Genomic DNA, 19,569 nt, shown 5'->3' on the forward strand with positions numbered 1-19,569 from the left:
ATGGTGTTTGTAAGTAGGATCACAAGTCTGCATCTTGTACAGCAATTAACCACTAAGAAGAATATATGCAGTGTATTATTTGTTGAAACTGTACTTTTGATTTGATTTGAAACTGTCTCATCGCTATGTTTATCAATAAAACTTTGAAAAGAAAAAAAATAAAACTTGATTCTACTTGAAGTTAGAATTAACTTAAAAAATCAGGGCTGGTGAGATAGCTCAGTGGACTAAGCAACTGCTTAGGCAAGCACAGGGACTAGGGTTTGATCCCTGCCACCACATGCTGCGTTGGCTCCTCCCCTGGGGCACACTGATTCAGCACATGCCTGTAATCCCAGCACTGGGGAGGCTGAAACAGGAGGATCACTACAAATCCGAGCTAAATAGTGAGACCTTGTATCAAGTACATAAAAACAAAACAGAACAAATTCTTCAAATACATTAAAAATAATAATAAAAATAAAATAAAAAATCAACTCCAGAGAAATAATCGTTAGAGAAAAAAATACACTAAATTTAAGTGCTATGTTAGTATTGGACACTCTTTTAACTGTAGGAAAAAAAAGTTCTAGTGTACTGAGCCTGAAAATTCACAAAGGTTTCACATTTTGAAGCTGCTTTAATTAGGAGTTCAGTTAAAACTTGCTTGTAATTCAGGGTATAATTAAATCTAGTAGTTAACAGAATTATTCTCAACTAATGAATGTATGGTATAATATTTTGTTCTAGGAGTTTGTCAAGAATAAAAACATGTAAATACCTCAGTATACTGATACAATTTAGAGCTTTCTTCTTTTTTTGTAGATAGGGTCTTATTATGTAGCACTGGCTGGCTTTAATCTATTTATGTAATCAAACTGGCCTTGAACTCAGTGATCCTTCTGCCTCAGCCTTCTGAGTGCTGACATTACAAGCCTGTGCCACCATGCCCTGCTACTTCTGAGGTTTGAGAAAGCTGCAAGGTAGAGGTTTATGGAATTTATGTAATATAAAAAAATGTTACCTATGCACATGTGTATATGCACACATGGGTGTCTCACATCTGTATTGTACAACTGTACTGCCCACCACGCAACAATGAATTAGCAACTTATGGCTTACTCGTGAACAAAGACTATTAAGCACAGCGACAATGTAACTGTGCCAAGCCTTGAGAGCTCTTCTGGATAACAGCCTTTCCTTCTAATTAAAAAACACCGAACACATGGCACCACAGTTTTGTATGATCATGGGCTAATTACCTGTTAGTCCATGGAAACATTGTAGGTGGAATCTGTGGGTAATCTTACTTACAAAGGTGCAGACGTAAGGATTAGATGTCAGGTATTGTTTCAGTATAGAAACTGCAAAGTGTGATGGGCCCCAAGAGAGGACAGGGATAGTTCCTAAGCAGATAACTGATTTTATGGAGGCTGGTACATTAAGAAACCCTGCTGGAAGTGTTAAGCATATTGCCAAGAACTGAGTTAGTGTGTATCATGGTTTGTACCTACATGTACCAAGGTCTCATGTGTTTCTAAGTGGGGCTTTTAGAAGGTTATGGATCATGTGGATTTGATTAATCAGTTGCTGAGTCCACTGATGAGCTTATAGCTAAATGCAATCCTGGGAGGGAAAGCCTGGTCAAAGGTGGGTCACTGCCGGCTGGGCTGGAAGGTTTTCCACGCTCCCTCTCATTTCCTGCTACAATGACATGAGCTGTTTCTCTGCCTTTCTGGGAGCCAGCAGGCTATGAACTAAAACTTTTACAAACTGTGAGGCAAAATAAACCTTTTTTCCTTAGAGTTGTAGTTGATGGTTATTGTATCTCAGTGACTAGAATGTAACTAAGACAACGTGCAATGTATGGTTAATATTATATCAAGATTAATATTATATCAAGATTAATAACTAAATTGGGCTAGAATATTGAATGGAAAATGAGTATGTGCTTGAATAACTTAATGGATTATGCACTTCATAAATGTTTATATACATGCTTATGTACACAGGGAATGGGTTTTTATGTCTAATTAAACATTAACGCATGTATGTATAACATGATTATACATACATGCATGATACATATAGGTGTTAGAAATACAGCGTTTAATATTTATGTAGTATTTTAAACAATGTATGTGTACTTCAAGGAGAAAAACCAAGGAATAATTCAAGTAGAATTTCAGCTTTGGGAGTTGATGCTGAAACTATGGGATTCTTTAACTGCCTAATGGAGACTATTTTTCCATTTTTTGATTTACAACATCAAAGTGTTACACTACATGGACACTTCATTTAAGAAGCTTATTCTCAAACAGACTTGTTAGAACAATGATAGCAACAAGATATAGGACAGATACTATTTTCTGTTAATACAAGCATGTTCTGGCTGACAGCCAATGCATGCAGATATCCAACTGGGAAACAAATGTAATTTTCCCTTCTTGACTGTCCGAGACTTTGCAAGAAGCTGAAAAACCACTCAAGTGCTCCTTCTCTAACCCTTGCCCAGTCGCACATTTCTGTCTTCCATCTCAGTTCTCTGAAATGTAAAATAGAAGAGGGTTCTGCTGAACTGACTTCTAAAGCCAGCCCTTTATAGAGGTCCATACCTCAAAATAGGGAAGATAGCTCTGCAGTCTAAGTGCCTGCCTGGCAAGTGCAAAGACCTGGGTTTGATGCCCTGTACTGCACGCTGTGCCAGCCACTGAAACCCGGCCTGGTGGCACACACCTGTAATATCAGTGCTGGGGAGACTGAGATAGGAGGACACTGCAAGTCCCAGCTGCACAGTGAGACCCTGTACCAAATAAATAAATGAATAGGTGCGCTCTGGCAGTCATCCGGTCACCATCACTGCTGTGCCTCTGGTGGTGTCAGAGCATGCAAGGGGATCATTGGATGATACTGGTTGTCCCATGGTCACTCCGGCAGCCACTTTAGATCCAGTTTTGGCTAGCCACCTGTAGAAGGGACCTCTGGCCTACAGGCATCCTATTCTCAAAGATAATGGCTAGGTCATTTAGGTGATATAAGATTAAGACCTGGCAGACACTACTTCATCAAGTGAAATACCACTGTATGGGTAAATTACATTTTATCTATTCATTAGTCAAATGATCGCTATTTGGGTTGTTTTGTACTCATTGGTTATTATGCATAATACCATGAAAACCTAAGTAGGTTTTTAACGGAGTTTTGGATGATAAGCATGACTAAAGCATTGGCTACTGGTGATCCACTCAACCTTTAATCCCTCTTTAGAGGTCAAGCATGGGGCTTAAATTCCCAATCCTCTGGCTGTGCCTTTTTTTTTTTTTTTTTGTATTTTAGGGAAAGGTCTACAGGGTGTTCAGGGTATCACTACTAGATTGGACTTGTTTACAGGCTTCCCAAGAATGGGGATTACAGGCACGCGCCACCACACCCAGTCTCAATTGCTGTCTCAGCATGCCCCAGGAGTGGGGCCAGCACAGCAGGTCCAGGGATCAAACCCCAGGCCCCTGCACCTGCTTGCAGGCACTTTAATCTGCTGAGCTACCTGGCTGGCCCTGCCTTGCTCTTTCTTGTGGCCAGCCCCACGGTGAAGCTGCCTATTGGAGGCAGGAGTAGATCAGCCAACTTAGTAGCATATAAAACGACACCACTTTCAAGGTTCCAAAGTTTTCAAAGCTGAATGCCAAGAAATGCAATGGAAGACCAAGTATATACACAATATTATAATCCCTTAACCAAGCAGCTTTTATGTTGTATCACTCAAGCCAAACTCAAGACACCACAAAAGTAAAAAGCACTTTATTTGGGGTCAGTGCTCAAGAACTACAATTGAGGAGATGGTGTCAGATGGCTCTGCAACAGTGTCCCAAGGCGGCAAAGATGGGAGCTTGCATGAGTTATTGAACACTAAGAAAGAACAGGAGCATTCACGTCCCAGAAAGAAAACCGGTGAGAATACAGGAACAAAATGGAAATTTCCAAATGACAGCCTAGCAGCTTCTTCACATGAATCTTGAGCTCGCCTGGGTACAACCTAATTGTTTTTGGTTGCAGATGTGTGTGCCTACATGGTGGATATACCAAAGTTCACACTCCTGGCAGCATCTGGATTGTGCTTAAATCCCAATTATTAATGGCCCCGACCCCCATTTTGAAAAGCTTTTTCAAAGTGCTGCATTCACTTTAATTTTCTTTTTACTTTCAGTCAATTCATCAATGTTAACATTTTTTATAGATTCAACTTCATCAAAACTTTATTAATATAATCAATCATATGATGTCACTATGCTGTTTTTATTAGCTTTTCTTGTAATTCAATACCATTTTCATATATATTTCCTGTATTTTTGGGCATTAACACTCTTTATTTATTTTTTTGGTGGTACCAGGGATTGAACTCAGGCCCTTGTGCTTGCCAGAGAAGTGCTTATTCTACTGAGCCATCTCCCCAGCCCAGCATTCTTTATTTTTGAAGTTATAAAATTAATTTCTTCTAGTTTCTTGTATTAGTATGTTATGTGTTTCATTGGGACATAACGGAAAATGCAAAATACCTCATTATGTGATTGCCTCAAAAATGGCACTTGACCTATTTAGAACCAATGACTGACAAAGAGCATTTGCTCTAAGACAAATCTTGCTACTGGTATGAGCACAAGTAAGCAAGGCAAGAACTTCTCAAAGTATGGAGCCAACAGAAGGATGGCACCAAGTGGCTGCAGCAGAAAACGGGCCTTGATTATGTCATGTGGTCCTTATCTAGCAGTACTTAAAACCAGATCTATCCTTGAACTTCATGTGATGTGAGTCATTAAGTTCTAATTCAATTTAGCTCATTATACCCATGAGTCTGACTTCATGAACATTTTTCATTGTGTAACTATGCTCTAGAGTCTATGTTCTAACATTTGATTTTATGGTAAATTAACTGATAAATTTAAAAATGAAAATAGGGGATTAATAAATAACATTTTTAAAAGGAGACAAATTTTTTCATAGAAAAATAGCTTTGTGACTCCTCAAAACTGTGTATTACGAAAAGAAATTTGAAAGCAACTTCTTTGGCACCAAAGACAGAAGCTAGTCCACGCTTCAGCAGCACATATACTAAAACTGGAACGATACAGAGAAGATTAGCATGGCCCCTGCACAAAGACAGAAGCTAGAAGTAAATCTGTAAGTTTCCAATCTTGAAGTTGACTGACATTTTTCATATGCTAAAGCCCAATATTTTACTCTGAACAGAAATGTGTGTGGGGTAGAGATCAATAACGTATCTCTGAGCAATTTAACTTTCCCCTAGGAAACTGCAATGGGGGCGAACTTATAGCACACAACAGGCTGTTTTTATCACTGAGGGCTCCCAAAGGTTCAGTATCACTGGATGCATGAAATATATACCTCTTTCCTCTTTTTCTGTCTCTCAACACTGTTTTTCCTTCTTTCATTAAAATTTAATTCAGCAAAACACTTGCCCTGATAGATAAAAAACCTTTTAAGAGCAAGTATTCTCTAATTTCTAGTTTTTAATCTTCATTTTTGGTTTCTTGAATAAGGTCTTAACTTCCTTATTAAAATATGGAAACCATATTGAGGTTTACATAAGATACATACCTGGAAAGCTGGGGACAGTGGCATGCACAGGAAATACCATCTACTCAGGAGGACGAGGCATAGAGAATGACATTTGAGGCCAACTGAACAACTTAGCAAGGCCCTGTCTCAAAATGAAACACAAAAAGGGGGGCTGGGGATATAGCTCAGCACTCACTGGGCTCAACCTTTGGTACTGCAAAATACAAAAGCCAAAAAAGTCCCCAAACCTAAAATCCTGGGAAAACAGTATACATACGAATAACTGAAATTCATGGTGAAATAATTTAACGTATACACATAATCACTTTCTTTAAACTTTCAGAAAAAAGACTTACTTAATAAGCAGAATTTATTACAGTTTTTCCTTGTGTGGCAGACTGCTGTTAAGGGCGCCGGGTGAATCATACCTCCTGTGATCTGTATCCCTGTGCAGCCCCTCACAGTCTCTGGCCATGTGACTGACTCTGCCTGATGGCGATGACTTATTAGCAATTTTTAAATTTTATTTATTTTTTTACTATAACAATGACAGAACAGGCATGGCAAGCTTTTGTACAGTGCAGCCTGCCTTCTTAGGTTTTCACTATCATGGGAAGAAGCCCAATTAGCCTCATGGAGGTTTAAGAGACCATGCAGAGCAGATGTGTTCAACTCACAGAACTATGAAAAATCATAAATCTTGTTTAAAAACCAGAGTTTTGGGGCAATTTGTTATGAATAATGGATAATAAAGTACAGAGCCTAATTTGTGTTGTATACAATAGATAAAAATTAAAGCTATGTTTAATTTAAAAAATTAAGGTCTTTTAGCAGATGTTATGATTAGATTTGCTAGACATTTGAAATTCCCCTTTCTATGTAGATTCAATTATTCAGTCCATTTAAGTACTAGTTATAGTCAACACTTGTAACTGTTACCCTAGAATATTCTATAGGTATAGACTGTGACAACATAATTAATGAACAAAGTATACAGCAAATATTTCTAAATATTTAACTGTACATTTCATAAAAAAGATAAGATTCTCATCTTTGTTTTCAAAAAATAAGCATACTTGCCAACATTATTTTTTATAGAAGCCAGTGTTCTCAAATCTCAAGCTTCATTTCCTATGTTTTAGAGAATCATAATCTCTTAATACATTTTTAATATCTTTAAAAATTAAAAAAATCATAAGATATTTTTATTTAACACATTCAAATTTAATAGATTACAGTATAACCAGCTACCACTGAATACTTTCCAGTACAGAGAAGCCCATGTATCAGAGAAATCAATTCTCTGTATTTACTTTTATTAAAAAGAGGTTTTTGGTAGTTAGAACAAATAATCTCTCGTTTGTTGCCTGAAAGCCTAAAATAGGATCATTGGTTTCCAAGCTGGCTACTTGCTGCTTAGCAACCTGTCCCACATGCCTGCCTTCCTTTCTATTGTACAGCACGGTGGGCATGGGTGCGGGCTGCCGGTAGATGAACACGTGTCGGATGCACTCACAAAGGGCTGCATAGGAGTAATTTGGAGCACAGGTGAAAAATTTTTTGTCTCTCTTTGATGCTTGGACATAACCTGCCAAGAACATAAAACAGAATTATTATTATAAATTAAAGTGCGTAAGCAGTAAATATAATGCTCAAAACAGTTTCTAGAATTGAGAGCCATTAACTATTTGCCAGCTTTTAATTGGTGCAAATTTTAATCCTTTAGTAAAACAACAGACATGTTTTCAACTCTTTAAGAAAGGCACAACAGTCCCACTTTATCTCTATTAATTGAAACATTAAAAATGTGAAATCTAAGATACTGTATGCCAAAAAAATCTTTAAATGCCAATTCAATATATAGACTGATGAGTAACTGACGTGTATAAAAGAAAATAACAGATTTTCTTTTATCAAATAAGTGAGAAACGTTTATACACTAGCATCCGAGTTATTCTAGGATCCGTTCATAAAGCAGGCCTGAAGAACTGCTCCTAGGGCACCTCTCAAGGCTTTCTCTCATCATCCTTATGATGCTTATGGATTTCAAAACCAAAACTGTAATAGGATTTTGGTATATTTCAGCCTTCTGAAGTAGAGTCCTGAGACCACTACATGCTAAAAATGACTCAAGTATGCTCCAAAAATCCTAATCAGAATATCCTTGAAAACTAATTGAAAAAAATCTTAACCATGTCTTAAAATCAAGTACATGTTGGAAAAAACATCCCTTCAGATTACACAGATAGTTACACTCTGAAAATTCAAGGTACAATTTTCAAATTGGAATATGGTTACTGAATTACGTGAAATAAAAAATGTTAATGGAACATCAGTGAAAACAGAACTTACCAACAACAAATGAGCAAAGCCATGGGGTACAGGAAGATTAGCACTGTTTTTTGTTTTTTTTACATATTAAGTAAGGTTTGAAGAATGAAAAGTGAAGTGGTGAAAAAAAAAAAGTGAGGTGTGGTAGATACTTATTTGAGTAGCTTAGACTTAGCTACTTGTAATAAGCTGTCCAGGCAAACTTTCGAGAACTAGGGATGTCTGTTACATTACGTCTCTTTGTCTGATGTAAAGTCGATATAACTGAGACTCCAGCATGTAATTCCTCCACAGCTGAGGCCTGGAAACACAAAGGACCTGAGCCTCTACTAGAACGTCCCACTCAGTGAAAAGAGAATGAAAAAAATAAAAATTACAGCACAGAAGCTAGAGCTACAAATATGAGGGCACTATAAACTCCACTAGCATCACAAACAATAAGTATATGATTTAAGACAAGATTAGTCAATCACTTTTTGTATTTCTGGTCATAAGAAAATATTTGAAGCCTGAATCGGCCAAGTTAGTAGCCTACATTATTAACAAAAAGGGATACTCGACAATTTCTATAGTTACTGTTGTACCCATATATTACCTAAGAGTATGCTTCTTACGTCTTGCTGCCAGTTTAAAATAATTTTTCAATAAAGCAATAAATATGGCTAGCTCACATTAAAAATTTTGTCTCACAATATAATGTATTCTGACATAAAACCAATGATTGTATAGTTTATAAATATGCATTTTTAAAAATTTTAAAACTTGTTTTAAGGGCCAAACAGCTCAGCAGATTAAAGTGCCTGCAAGCAGGCGCAGGTGCCAGGGGGTTCGATCCCTGGGCCTGTCGTGTCGCCCTACCCCTCGGGCAAGCTGAGACAACAACTGAGACTGGGCGTGGTGGTGCATGACGGTCATCCCAGCTCTTGGGAGGCTGCAAACAGGCGGATCACTATGAGTCTGATCTAGTAGTGAGACCCTGAACACCCTATAGACCCTGAAAATAAAAAAATAAAAACCCAAAAAATAACAACAAAAAAACCCAAAAAATTTTTTAAACTAATAACTTACACTTCATCTTATCAAATAAGTTTGCTTTCTACTCATCACCACTTTCCTTAAGTGTTCTCGCTATGATGGTTCTTTGTACCTCAGTTCAATGAAAGGTGTCTCTCACTACATATCACCTTAGAGCAATTACATTTTTTAAATGTATTTGGTACAGGATCTTACTACACAGCTCGGACTTGTAGTAATCCAGTTTCAGCCTCCCCAGAGCTGGGAATATAGGTGTGTGCCACATGCCTAGTCTTGTGGCCAGTTCAGTGTACCCAGGGGCAAGGCTGGCAGGGCATGGGTTATGGGGGATTGAACTCGGGTCTCTGTGCTTGCCTAAGCAGGCACTTAGTTCACTAAACCGTCTCGCCTGCCCCAATTCCACATTTTTGATAATTACTCTGAAGAAGCTTCTTGGTGTGGCACTAAGGATGAGCGCAGGGCCTTCACACTGAGACACATCCCAAACCCTTTTAAGTTTAATATAATCTATGCATATATAAATTTGTGGTGCTGTAGACTCAATCCCAGACCTCTGCTTTACCCAAACTCCCAAGTTTTATTATTTCCTGAGATAGGTCTTGCCTAGCTGCTAAATTATCCATGCTGGGTTCAAACTTGTGTTCCTCCTTTCACAACCTTCCAGTGTGCTGGGCTTACAGGTATTTGCCACTAAACCTGGTATTCTGAATAAGTTCTGCGAAGGCCTCTCCATACAGCTTATGGAATTAAAATTAAAAAAAGCACTGGTTGGAACAATTCAAGTGGTCAGATAACCATTTCCACTTTCTTTTTTTTTTTTATGTGGAACTGGGAATTGAACTCAGGCCCTTGCACTTGCCAGGCAAGCACTTATTCTACTGAGCCATCTCCCCAGCCCCTCCACTTTCATCCTATATTGATCTTCACAAGCCTAAGAACAGATGAACTCTCTGTACTAACAAGGCCAAGTACAATATAAGCAACCTAATCTTAGCATGAATCAGTCTAAATGTAGCTAGGATCATTCAACTTTTTTTAAAGAGTGACCTTCAAAAAACCCCAATGTTTTGGTATAATGCACAAAGCTGTGAAAGGGTTTGCTTCATTGCTACCTAGAGCATTGAATGTTGCGATGTGTTCCCACATATCCTCGCCTGTGCTGGAGCGTGGGTGCCAGAGGAGGGCGTCAACGTCATGGCGCAGGCAGAAGCAGGGCATCTCTTTAGGATCCACTGTGACAGAGAAGAGGTATTGGTTGCCTCCAAGATTGACCTAAAAAGAGACAAAAAATTTCCTCAACAGCAAAATAAATAACAATGACAAAAACTCACCTACAGTATTGTCAGCAACTGTTCGACTTTTAACCTGCTCTGATCTAGTCTTTACAGCACTCCTCGAAGAATGTGCCACTGCTATATTCAGTATAAAGCTGAAGGAAGCACACACAGTTCGCTTCACTGGCCCAAAGCCAGCCTAATTATAAGTTATGAAGATGAAATGTGACTCAGGGTCTGTGTTCATAGCCACTATGCTATCTACTCTTAACTGACAGAAGTTAGTTTTAAATACAATAGATATAAAACACCAATTTAATAAGCTAAATAGTTTTAAATCACAGAATACAAACATGAAATTTACTAGCTAACTTTGCAACTACTAAAATATCTGAGCACATTCTATATGTCAGGCATGCTGTAAACACTAAACTTCTCAACAACAAATGAGAGTGCTACTATCTTCATTTCACAGGTAAAAGAATACTCTTGGAGAGCTTAAGCAACTCGTTCTAGGCTGCACAGAAATATCACAGTACTGGGATTAAAACATCTAATTACAAATTACTTCAGTGTACTACTTCCTTAAGGGACTCATGTCAGTAATATTATATTAATAATTGTTATTGCAATACTGATGCCTAAAAGAATTCATTTTAATACAAAACAGCCAAATTAAGATTCATAATTGGATTCTGGCTATAGAGAAACATTCAATGGAGACAGGTTGTAAGGATATTCTTTACTAGAAATGTTATGATCAGACGTAACAAAAAAATATGCTAAAATGTCAAACTGTATTCCAACCAAAAGCACATTAAATGTAGAAAATACAAAAAAGAAAGAAAATGTACTGTATTGGATAAATACTGAATTGATTATGTACATTTTAGCAAGGAGTAACAATAAAATATTGTTTAAATAAGAAGTGGGGGAGGGGGGCCTGAGCTGTATTCTATATGGAAGCTGTCAAATGGCTCTCTAGCAAGAGGATTTATTGGTGCAACTCTGCCACCCCAGGCTACTGGTCAGGAAATCCAGACAAAGCAACCCGCTTACGCTTCCCAAGTGCAGCCTGTAAATGGGACTTCTGGGTAGGGCCAGCGCTTGCTCTCCACACAAAGAATCCAGGTGGCACACAGAGACCATAGATTATTCCTTCCTTCCTTTAGCTTCTGATCATCAGTGGCTAAGTAAGATTTTAAAATTACTGCCATGGATGTTGTATACATGAATAATAATGAAATATGGAAAATCATTTTTTAGGAATAATAAGAGCAACTTATATAATCATAAGAGGAAGTTGGTTGAACTAATGGTTGAACTGAGTCTTGGAAGAGGGTAGGGATTTTAAAATTACTTAATTAACTTTAAGGTTTTAAAATTACTTTGGATTTTGGTGTACCCTGGGTAGGAACTACAGTACCAATGAGAAAAAGATAGACAAGAGATAATAGCTGTGTCAGGTGGAGGTCCTCTCTCTAAGCCGAAGAGAAGAACCGTAGAGCATTTATTTATACCCTTGAAAGGTTGATGTCTATTTCAACCTCCACCCAGCAGTCAGTTAACAAGCTGTAGTGGTGTGTCTACATGCTTCGAGGAGCTCCCATGCTCTCAGGCTGGCTTCATCCTGCACACTTCACTACTTCCCAGCTTCAGCAGCTCCCTACGACAGCCCCAGCACCAGGCCTCTTCTCTGTACCTATAGTCCCATATTCTCCCTTGTTTACCTAAGGCTTTCAGAGAAAGGAAAAATAAAAAATAAAAAAAAGGAAATAATACTTTCATAAAAATGTACTTACTTTTATGAGCTAAGAGAGTAGTAACAGTCTGATGCCCATAGCTGACTGATCAGAGCCTGCTATAGCTGAGTGGACAGTACTGAGAAAAGGACAAGGGAACCTGTGCTAGAAGTGAGGACCAAGGGAGACTACTGATGAGAAGTAAGAGGATGAGGAGAAACGGCTCCTAGCGAGCCCCTTATTCCAACTTTGGTGTTCATTCTCTTTGCCTCCCACTTATTTAAACCTATTTTCACTACTGTGATTATGTCAAAGTGTAATTAATTATAAAACTAGCACAATTTGCCTTTGCCTTACCTTTGACATAACTTCTACCGAGACTCCTCCTGATTTGATGGATCCCTACCCTCTTCCAAGACTCAGTTCAACCATTAGTTGAACTAGCTTCCTCTTAAAATTATTTTCCACATTATTATTATTTCTGTATATACCATCCATGGAGGGCTGAATATTATCACCCAAAGATGTCCACATCTAAATCTCCTGGAAGTCCTTATGGAGCAAAAGGTTATCCATAGATGTAATTAAGTTTAAAATACTGAGAAGGATAGATTATCCTGGGTCATGTAGGTGGTCCTAGTGTATTGGCAAGACTTTTTTTAATAAGGGTTACAGATACAAAATACAATGGTTCCACAGAAGCAGAGGGACAGAGACTGGAAAATGATAAGTGTTGGCTTTGCAGATGAAGGGTGAGGTCATCAGCCCGCTCACACAGGCAGTCTCTACAAGGGAGAGAAGGCAAGGAAGTGAATCCTCCTCTCCCAGAGCTTCCAAAAAGAACGCACTCCTGACAACTCACTTTGGGACTTCTGACACCTGAAAGTGTAAGAGAATAAACTGTTTAGCCCCTAAATCTGTTGCAGCAGCAATAGCAGCCTGAAATAACAGCCATCTTACAAGATCAAATATACTAAGAATCAGAAGTTTGTCTTTTCTCCACATTCTAGATAAGATGTTTTCTGAATGATTATGTAGAAAATGATTATTTAAATTTTTTTCTCACTAAGGCTTATCTTTTTTCAATCTGGGACTAAAACTTACGCAGGAAAAAAAATCTTGTTTAGGTTCTTAAATACTACTCATTGGGGGTGTAAATAACTTTACTAGGGTTAGGAGCCTGAAGACCTAACAAGCACAAAGCTCTCCGTGCTTCTTAGCTGTTACTTCTGGAAATCTTACTTTCTCAATAATTCTTTCCCTTGGCTTTCCAAAGTTTAGAGTAAAATGCCCAAACAGCTTTGATTACAATTTATGAAAGCTTCTCAAAATCTAATCCCAAAGTACAATCCAATATTGGCTCCATTACTCTCCTCAAAACGTAGCAAAATGAGATCACAATTTATAAAACTATCCTACTTTCCCACTCCTTTATGTTCTTCTTGGTGCTTATCTTATTGATTATCCTGTGTCATACACTGGTGGGTCTTTCTTTGAGGAAGTTTCTCCTAATGTTAATGAAAAGAAATAATATAACAGGTGTATACTTTAGAACTCAGTTCCTTATTGCCCTAATATATTTAAGGGTGAGAATTATGACCTTGAGTAAGATACATAAGTCTTGCTTTATTCCTTTATAAATACAGTGATAACAGTACTTACAAGGTCTGATAAAAGTACAGATAATGTTAAATAAAAATGGAAAACATAATTCAGTGAAAGATATACTGCCATTAGTCCCATTCAAGTATTTCTGCTTGCTTGGAACACACACCCAGCCATTCTTGCCACTTCCTGAGGAAGCTCTGGATGTCTTTTTTTGTGTCTTGTGCTCTTGCAGCTGCCTTTATTATGCTTCATATTTGCCTTTTGTTATGCTTCATATCTAGAAGCTCCCCCACCCCACACCTCAATTTCATGTGGCACAGGTGGGGCTTCCCAAAGGTGCCGAATCATGGAGACTCTACAACTAATTGTGAGTTAGGATGAGGGCATGGTTGGAAGAGGTTGGTCACTGGAAGTCTATCTTAGCATGGTGTCTGTCCCTCAACAGTTCTCTCCTCCCTCTGCTTGCACAAGATGAACAGCTTTCCTCCATTTTCACCATGCCTTCCTGCTTTGAAGCTGGCCAAATCTGGAGGAAAAGCCTGAGCCAGAAAAAAATTCCTTTTAGCTGTGGGTGTCAGGCCTGTGTGTCAGGGACAGGAAAATGACTATCGAAGAATTTGTTACCAGAGAGGTGGAATCACTGTGGGTCTTGGCCAAATGAACAGCTAGCATCAAGAAGTCAACCAGTAACAAATGCTGGAGGGGCTGTGGGGCAAAAGGAACCATTCTCCACTGTGGGTGGGAGCGTAGGCTGGTGTAACCACTATGGAAATCAATGTGGAGATTCCTCAAAAAGCTAGGACTGGAGATCCTATTCAACCCAGCTATTCCCCTCCTGGGTATTTTTCCAGAAGCCTGAAAACATATCACAGTGACATGTGTGCATCCATGTTCTTGGTAGCTCAATTTGTCATAGCTAAATCTTGGAAGCGCTCAAAATGCCTATTAACTGAGGAATGGATAAAGAAGACATGATATTTTTATACAATGGAGTATTACTCCATTATGAAAAAAGATAAACTTCAAGTTTTTATAGGTAAATGGATGCATCCAGAGACCACATTCATAAATGAAATACATCAGTCCTACATGTGTAAACATTGCATTGTTTCATTAGTGTAAGAACCTGAAAGAGTAAATAAAATTTGAAAGGTACAACAGATGCTGTGAAAGGGAAAGCATCTGTTCGAGGCGAAGGAACAACTGCGATGAGGAAAAGGACAAAAGACCTGCTGGCCCTGCCCCAGGGCAGGCTGAAACAGCCACCGAGACCGGGCGTGGTGGTGCGCACCTATAATGCCAGCGCTAGGGAAGCTGACAACGGGAGAATCACTATGAGTCCGATCTGTATAGTGAGACCCTGTAGACTCTGCAGACCCTGTACCAAATACCAAAAAGAAAAAAAAGACAAAAGAAAGGCAGAAGGAAAACACACACACACACACACACACACACACACACACACACACACCCCATAGCTGGGATAACTACTGCTCATTTCTGGTCTATTGAAAAGAGCAGTTGATGCTTAATTTTTTTTCTCCTTTTTAATTTCTTGTTACTTTGTTTTGACCAATTTTGCATGCTTATATCTGGTAATCTGAACAACTAGCTTGAAGACAACAATATGCAATATAACAACCACTATTGAATTCTTATTATTCTGTTTAGTGAAATTCTCTATCTTTTCTACTGTTTTTAGTTTTTACTAGTTTTTCTTAAGAAAAAGAGAGAGCGAGAGAGAGAGAGAGAGAGAGGGAGAGAGAGAGCGAGAGAGACTGGGTGTGGTGGTGTGTGCCTGTAATCTTAGTGCTTGGGAGGCTGAACACAAGAGAAGCACTATGAGTCTATGAGTCCGATCTGTGTAGTGAGACCCTGTACAAAAAAAAAAAAAAAAAGAAAGAAAGAAAAGAAAAAAAGAAAGAAAAGTCTTTGCAACTGATTCCACCTCTCTGGTAACAATATCTTCGACAGTCATTTTCTCCTCACGGACACACAGGCCTGACACTCACAGCTTAACGGCATTTTTTTCTGGCTCAGGCTTTTCCCTCATTGCCAAGGGCTGCAGACCTTGCCAACGAAAGGCCCAGGCTCCAGTCAAGGCTCTGGCTCCAGCTTCTGTTCCAGCCAAAGCCCAGGCTCCCAAAGGTGCCCACGTTCCTGTGAGGGCTCCACAGTAAAAGTCTCTTATCTGCTGATATAAAAACAGAAGGACTGGTGTGACCCCTGGGGTGCCATATGTGGGGGGGCTGGTGTCCTCCTGGGCTCTTTGTACAGATAAACCTGAGGCAGGATACAAAACAACTTGGTATCCTTTGGATACTTGAAAAAATTATTTTATTTTTATTTATTTATTTTTTTGGCTAGATCAGCCTGGCTGGTGAGTCATATGCTGCTGGTGATTGAACTGCCATCACCCGCGCCTGACTAAGCTTGCCTAAGCAGGTGCTTTAGACTATTGAGCTATCTCACCTTCCCAAAGAAATTATCTTAGGGCAAAGTACATCTACGTATGATCAAGTTGATCTTGACTTACATAATATTCTATGTAAATCAAAACATTTATTCATTAGAGGTGACCATTTTTATTTCTACTGTTCTTTTAGATGAATAATGTTTATCTAGTAATTCACTATAATTTCCTAGCTATAAAAATTTCTAATATAGTTTATACTATAAATTTTGTTTTAAATTTAATTCAAGCCCAGGAGACAGCTCAGTAGAATAAGCGCTTGTCTGGCAAGTGCAAGGCCCTGAGTTCAATCCCTGGTATTGGAAAAAAAAAAAAAAAGAAAATTAAATTTAATTCAGCTAAAATAAAGATAATCTTTATTTTTAATTACAAACTAATTAGACTTCAACCAACAATCATACATTGCACTATTATTTATTTATTTTGCACTATTATTTAAAGGTAAAAATGAACTTGGTCGGGCCACGGAGATAGCTCAGTGACTTAAGTGCCTGCCTGGCAAGCATAAGGTCACAAGTTTAATCCCTGGTATGGCAAAAAAAAAAAAAAGAGCTTGGTGGGGTGGTGCATACCTGTAATCCTGGACAGGCAAGGCCAACACAGGCATTTAGGGAGATTCTCTCTCAAAATTATAATTAAACAGGGGGTGGAATTACAGAGTGTAACTCAGTGAGAAGGCCCTTGGTTCCCCCAGTATTATTTTAAAAAGTTAAAAACTATGTGTGGAATAATGGAAATGTTTCATTAACTCAGTTATGGTGCAATGAAGGACTGTATGTATAATTTCCTAACCATGAAATGAAAATCTGCTTATCACAGAAGTTAAGCACTGGTATTTATTAGGAAAATATTTTATTCACGTTACTGACTAAAGGCCCCGGGAATATAGCTCAGCTGCAGAGCACCTGCCTGGCAAGTGAGAGGTCATGAGCTTGATTCCTAGTACCAAAAAAAAAAAAAAAAAAGGGACTGATTGCAGTGGTGTAGGACCTGTGTCACCAGTATTTGTGATAATGGTGTTTAGGGAAGATTACAGCAAGGAAAGGCACACTGGGAGCCCACAGTTCTAGCTCCTAACACCAACCCTCCCTATCAGTGGTCTCATGTAAACCTCAATTGTCTTAGCATGGTCTAATAACTACACCATGGGCATGAATCACAGTTGTATAAAGCCAAAGTTTCTCCCAAGTTGGAAGGGTTATCTCTATTTATCATACTTCTTCCTCACCCTTAATGTGTCTTATGTGTAGCACATCAGCAGCTAAGATGTTCTAACTTTCAGAAACCCCTGAGGAGCAAAGCAAAACTTGGTTGGTAACTAAAAGGAACAGCTGGGTATATTCTGCTCAGTTCTGTGACTCTTACTTGTAAGGAACTACAGACATAGGGCATACTAGATTGTGACTGTCCCACCAGAGTCAGCCAGACCTGTGTTAGCACTGCCTACGAGTATGGTTAAGTCAGCTAAATTGCAGGCTTTATTGAGTGGATTCCTAGGCCTTCATACTGTGATCTAACAGTATGAAAGGTTCTGTTTTGGTTCTGTCACTTCTGGGTTTCAATTCATGTGCTCAAACAGAAAATGGAAGGAGATCACTAAATGGGGGGCTTCTTAGTGAACAACACAAAACTACTGATTGGCACCAGTCAGCAGTACTAAGATGAACTGAAATTGAGAGAGCCTAAATTTAAAAAATAACATTTGAGTGTTATCTCATTGTACGCCTTCATTTCATTAAAACTATACTCCCAACACTATTGAAATCATAATATACTTTAACTTACACCCATATATGTATATATGTTATTTAACAATGTATGTGTGTTACTTAATACAGCAAATCTGACTGTAGTGCTCTTATAATACAACATACTAACACTTATACTTTATTTTGCTTTACCTGAAATTTATTCGGTATTTGAAAATACCAAAATTTCTTTGAATTAGTGTTTTAAATTGTTTTTTGATGCTACACATTCTTTTCACAATGGCATCTGAGAATAAATTCACTGTACTACAAGCTTTGCAATATAAAAATTTTGGAATATATATCACAATTGTTGAACTCTTAAAAATACAGGTGTTTAGAATAGTTAAGATCAAGCATTTTCCCTGTAAATCAGGCACAAAATAGCACCTGGAACCTATAGCTCCTAGGACTACAATTTTAGGGAGGCTGACCAGCTCTCTCATTTCAAAACAAGTAATGGTCGGATGTAAGTCTTCTATCAGCCGCTCTGGGGAGTAATTTTCTGAAACTGAACCTGAGACATTACTAAGATAAGTAGTTATGTGATAGCACTTATTTACTCATAATTAAGGGAATCATTTATGGAATAGTCAAAACTAAAAACATCTATGAAACAAAATTGCTAGGAAACCTACGTGGCTTTCTTTGATGATCTAGGTTTCCTGAAAACTTACTCTTCATATAGCAGTGTAATTCACAGTAGGAAGGGGGAGAGCGAGCACTACGGGCACATCTCCAGAGATCCAAGATAAAACTAAAACAGCTTTTTTTCTTAGAAAAAAATTTATGATTATTACCAAGAGATAAGTCTAAAATTGTATTAAAATAATGAAACTGTTGGCGACAGTATCAATAAGATTTTGTCCACATGAGTTTAAAAAAAAAACAACAAACTTTTATTTCTATAGGTTTGTGAGGAGAGAAATAAATGCAGACATAAAAATGAATTATAACAGCAAGGATTTCATTTTAGTTCAGCTTTGCCCAGTCTCTAGTCCTATGTCTATCTGACCTCTTAATCTCATTATACAAGAACAATCTAGAAATGCTTTCATTAAGACTCTTTTGAGTATTTTGAACATTATTCCCAGCCATTAGTAAAAGAAAGCTAGTTAGTATCCAAAAAGGAGTAAGAAAAAATATTAAATCAGAAGAAAAGAGATTCCAGTTAAATAGAGATTAAAGTTGTTAAGATTTCCTTAAGTTGTTGAGCTAGAACCTAGATCTGGTAAATCAAATTCAAATGACCTTTAAGTCTGACTTTATGAAATTTTTTTATTAATATTGAGAAGCAAATAGCAATGAGACAGTTTCAAAACAGATTAGTAGGACAGTTTCAATAATTAACACTTTGCATATTGTCTTCATAGTAGTTATTCATAGTACAAGATGCAGACATGTTATTCTGTCCAAACACTATTAGTACAAATCTTTCTTCTCACTGAATTAAGAGCAAATAGCTGTATATCTATCCTATTTTGTATATACAGATACAAAATGGTCCTTCACTTGTAGTCCCTTCTTTTGTTTAGTTTTGCAAGACATGGGTATTCCACTGCCATTTAAATACTGTAGGTGCATGAATTCAGCAAAATATTCCAATACACTCAAGTAGTCCATAATAGTAGTGGGTTATCCATAGGACTAGCAATGTCAGAAGCTGCTGACTTGAGCCTTTTATAGCTCATTTTATTGAGAAATGAAAACAATGAGACAGTTTCAAATCAAATTGGTAGGACAGTTTCAATAATTAACACATTGCATACATTTTTCCTAGTGGTTAATTGCTGTACAAGATGCAG

General features: G+C 38.0%; 1 protein-coding gene and 1 pseudogene across 1 annotated transcript in view; one reads left to right on the top strand and one right to left on the bottom strand.

Annotated features, from left to right (window-relative positions):
* Window positions 1-4,419: 4,419 nt before the first annotated feature.
* The window catches only part of Nudcd1 (NudC domain containing 1), a 69,584-nt gene continuing 54,434 nt past the window's right edge, over window positions 4,420-19,569 (bottom strand). Inside the window, exons 8-9 of the mRNA XM_004640092.2 lie at window positions 10,032-10,191; window positions 4,420-7,141 (exon numbers count right to left, since the gene is read on the bottom strand). Coding sequence (XP_004640149.1) covers window positions 6,849-7,141; window positions 10,032-10,191 — 453 coding nt within the window. The 3' untranslated portion in view covers window positions 4,420-6,848. The remainder of the gene's footprint in view (window positions 7,142-10,031; window positions 10,192-19,569) is intronic.
* LOC111812260 lies at window positions 5,066-5,164 on the top strand (annotated as a pseudogene).

This window comes from Octodon degus, unplaced genomic scaffold, assembly GCF_000260255.1.
Source record: "Octodon degus isolate 3935 unplaced genomic scaffold, OctDeg1.0 scaffold00118, whole genome shotgun sequence".
NCBI classification, from domain to species: Eukaryota; Metazoa; Chordata; class Mammalia; order Rodentia; family Octodontidae; genus Octodon; species Octodon degus.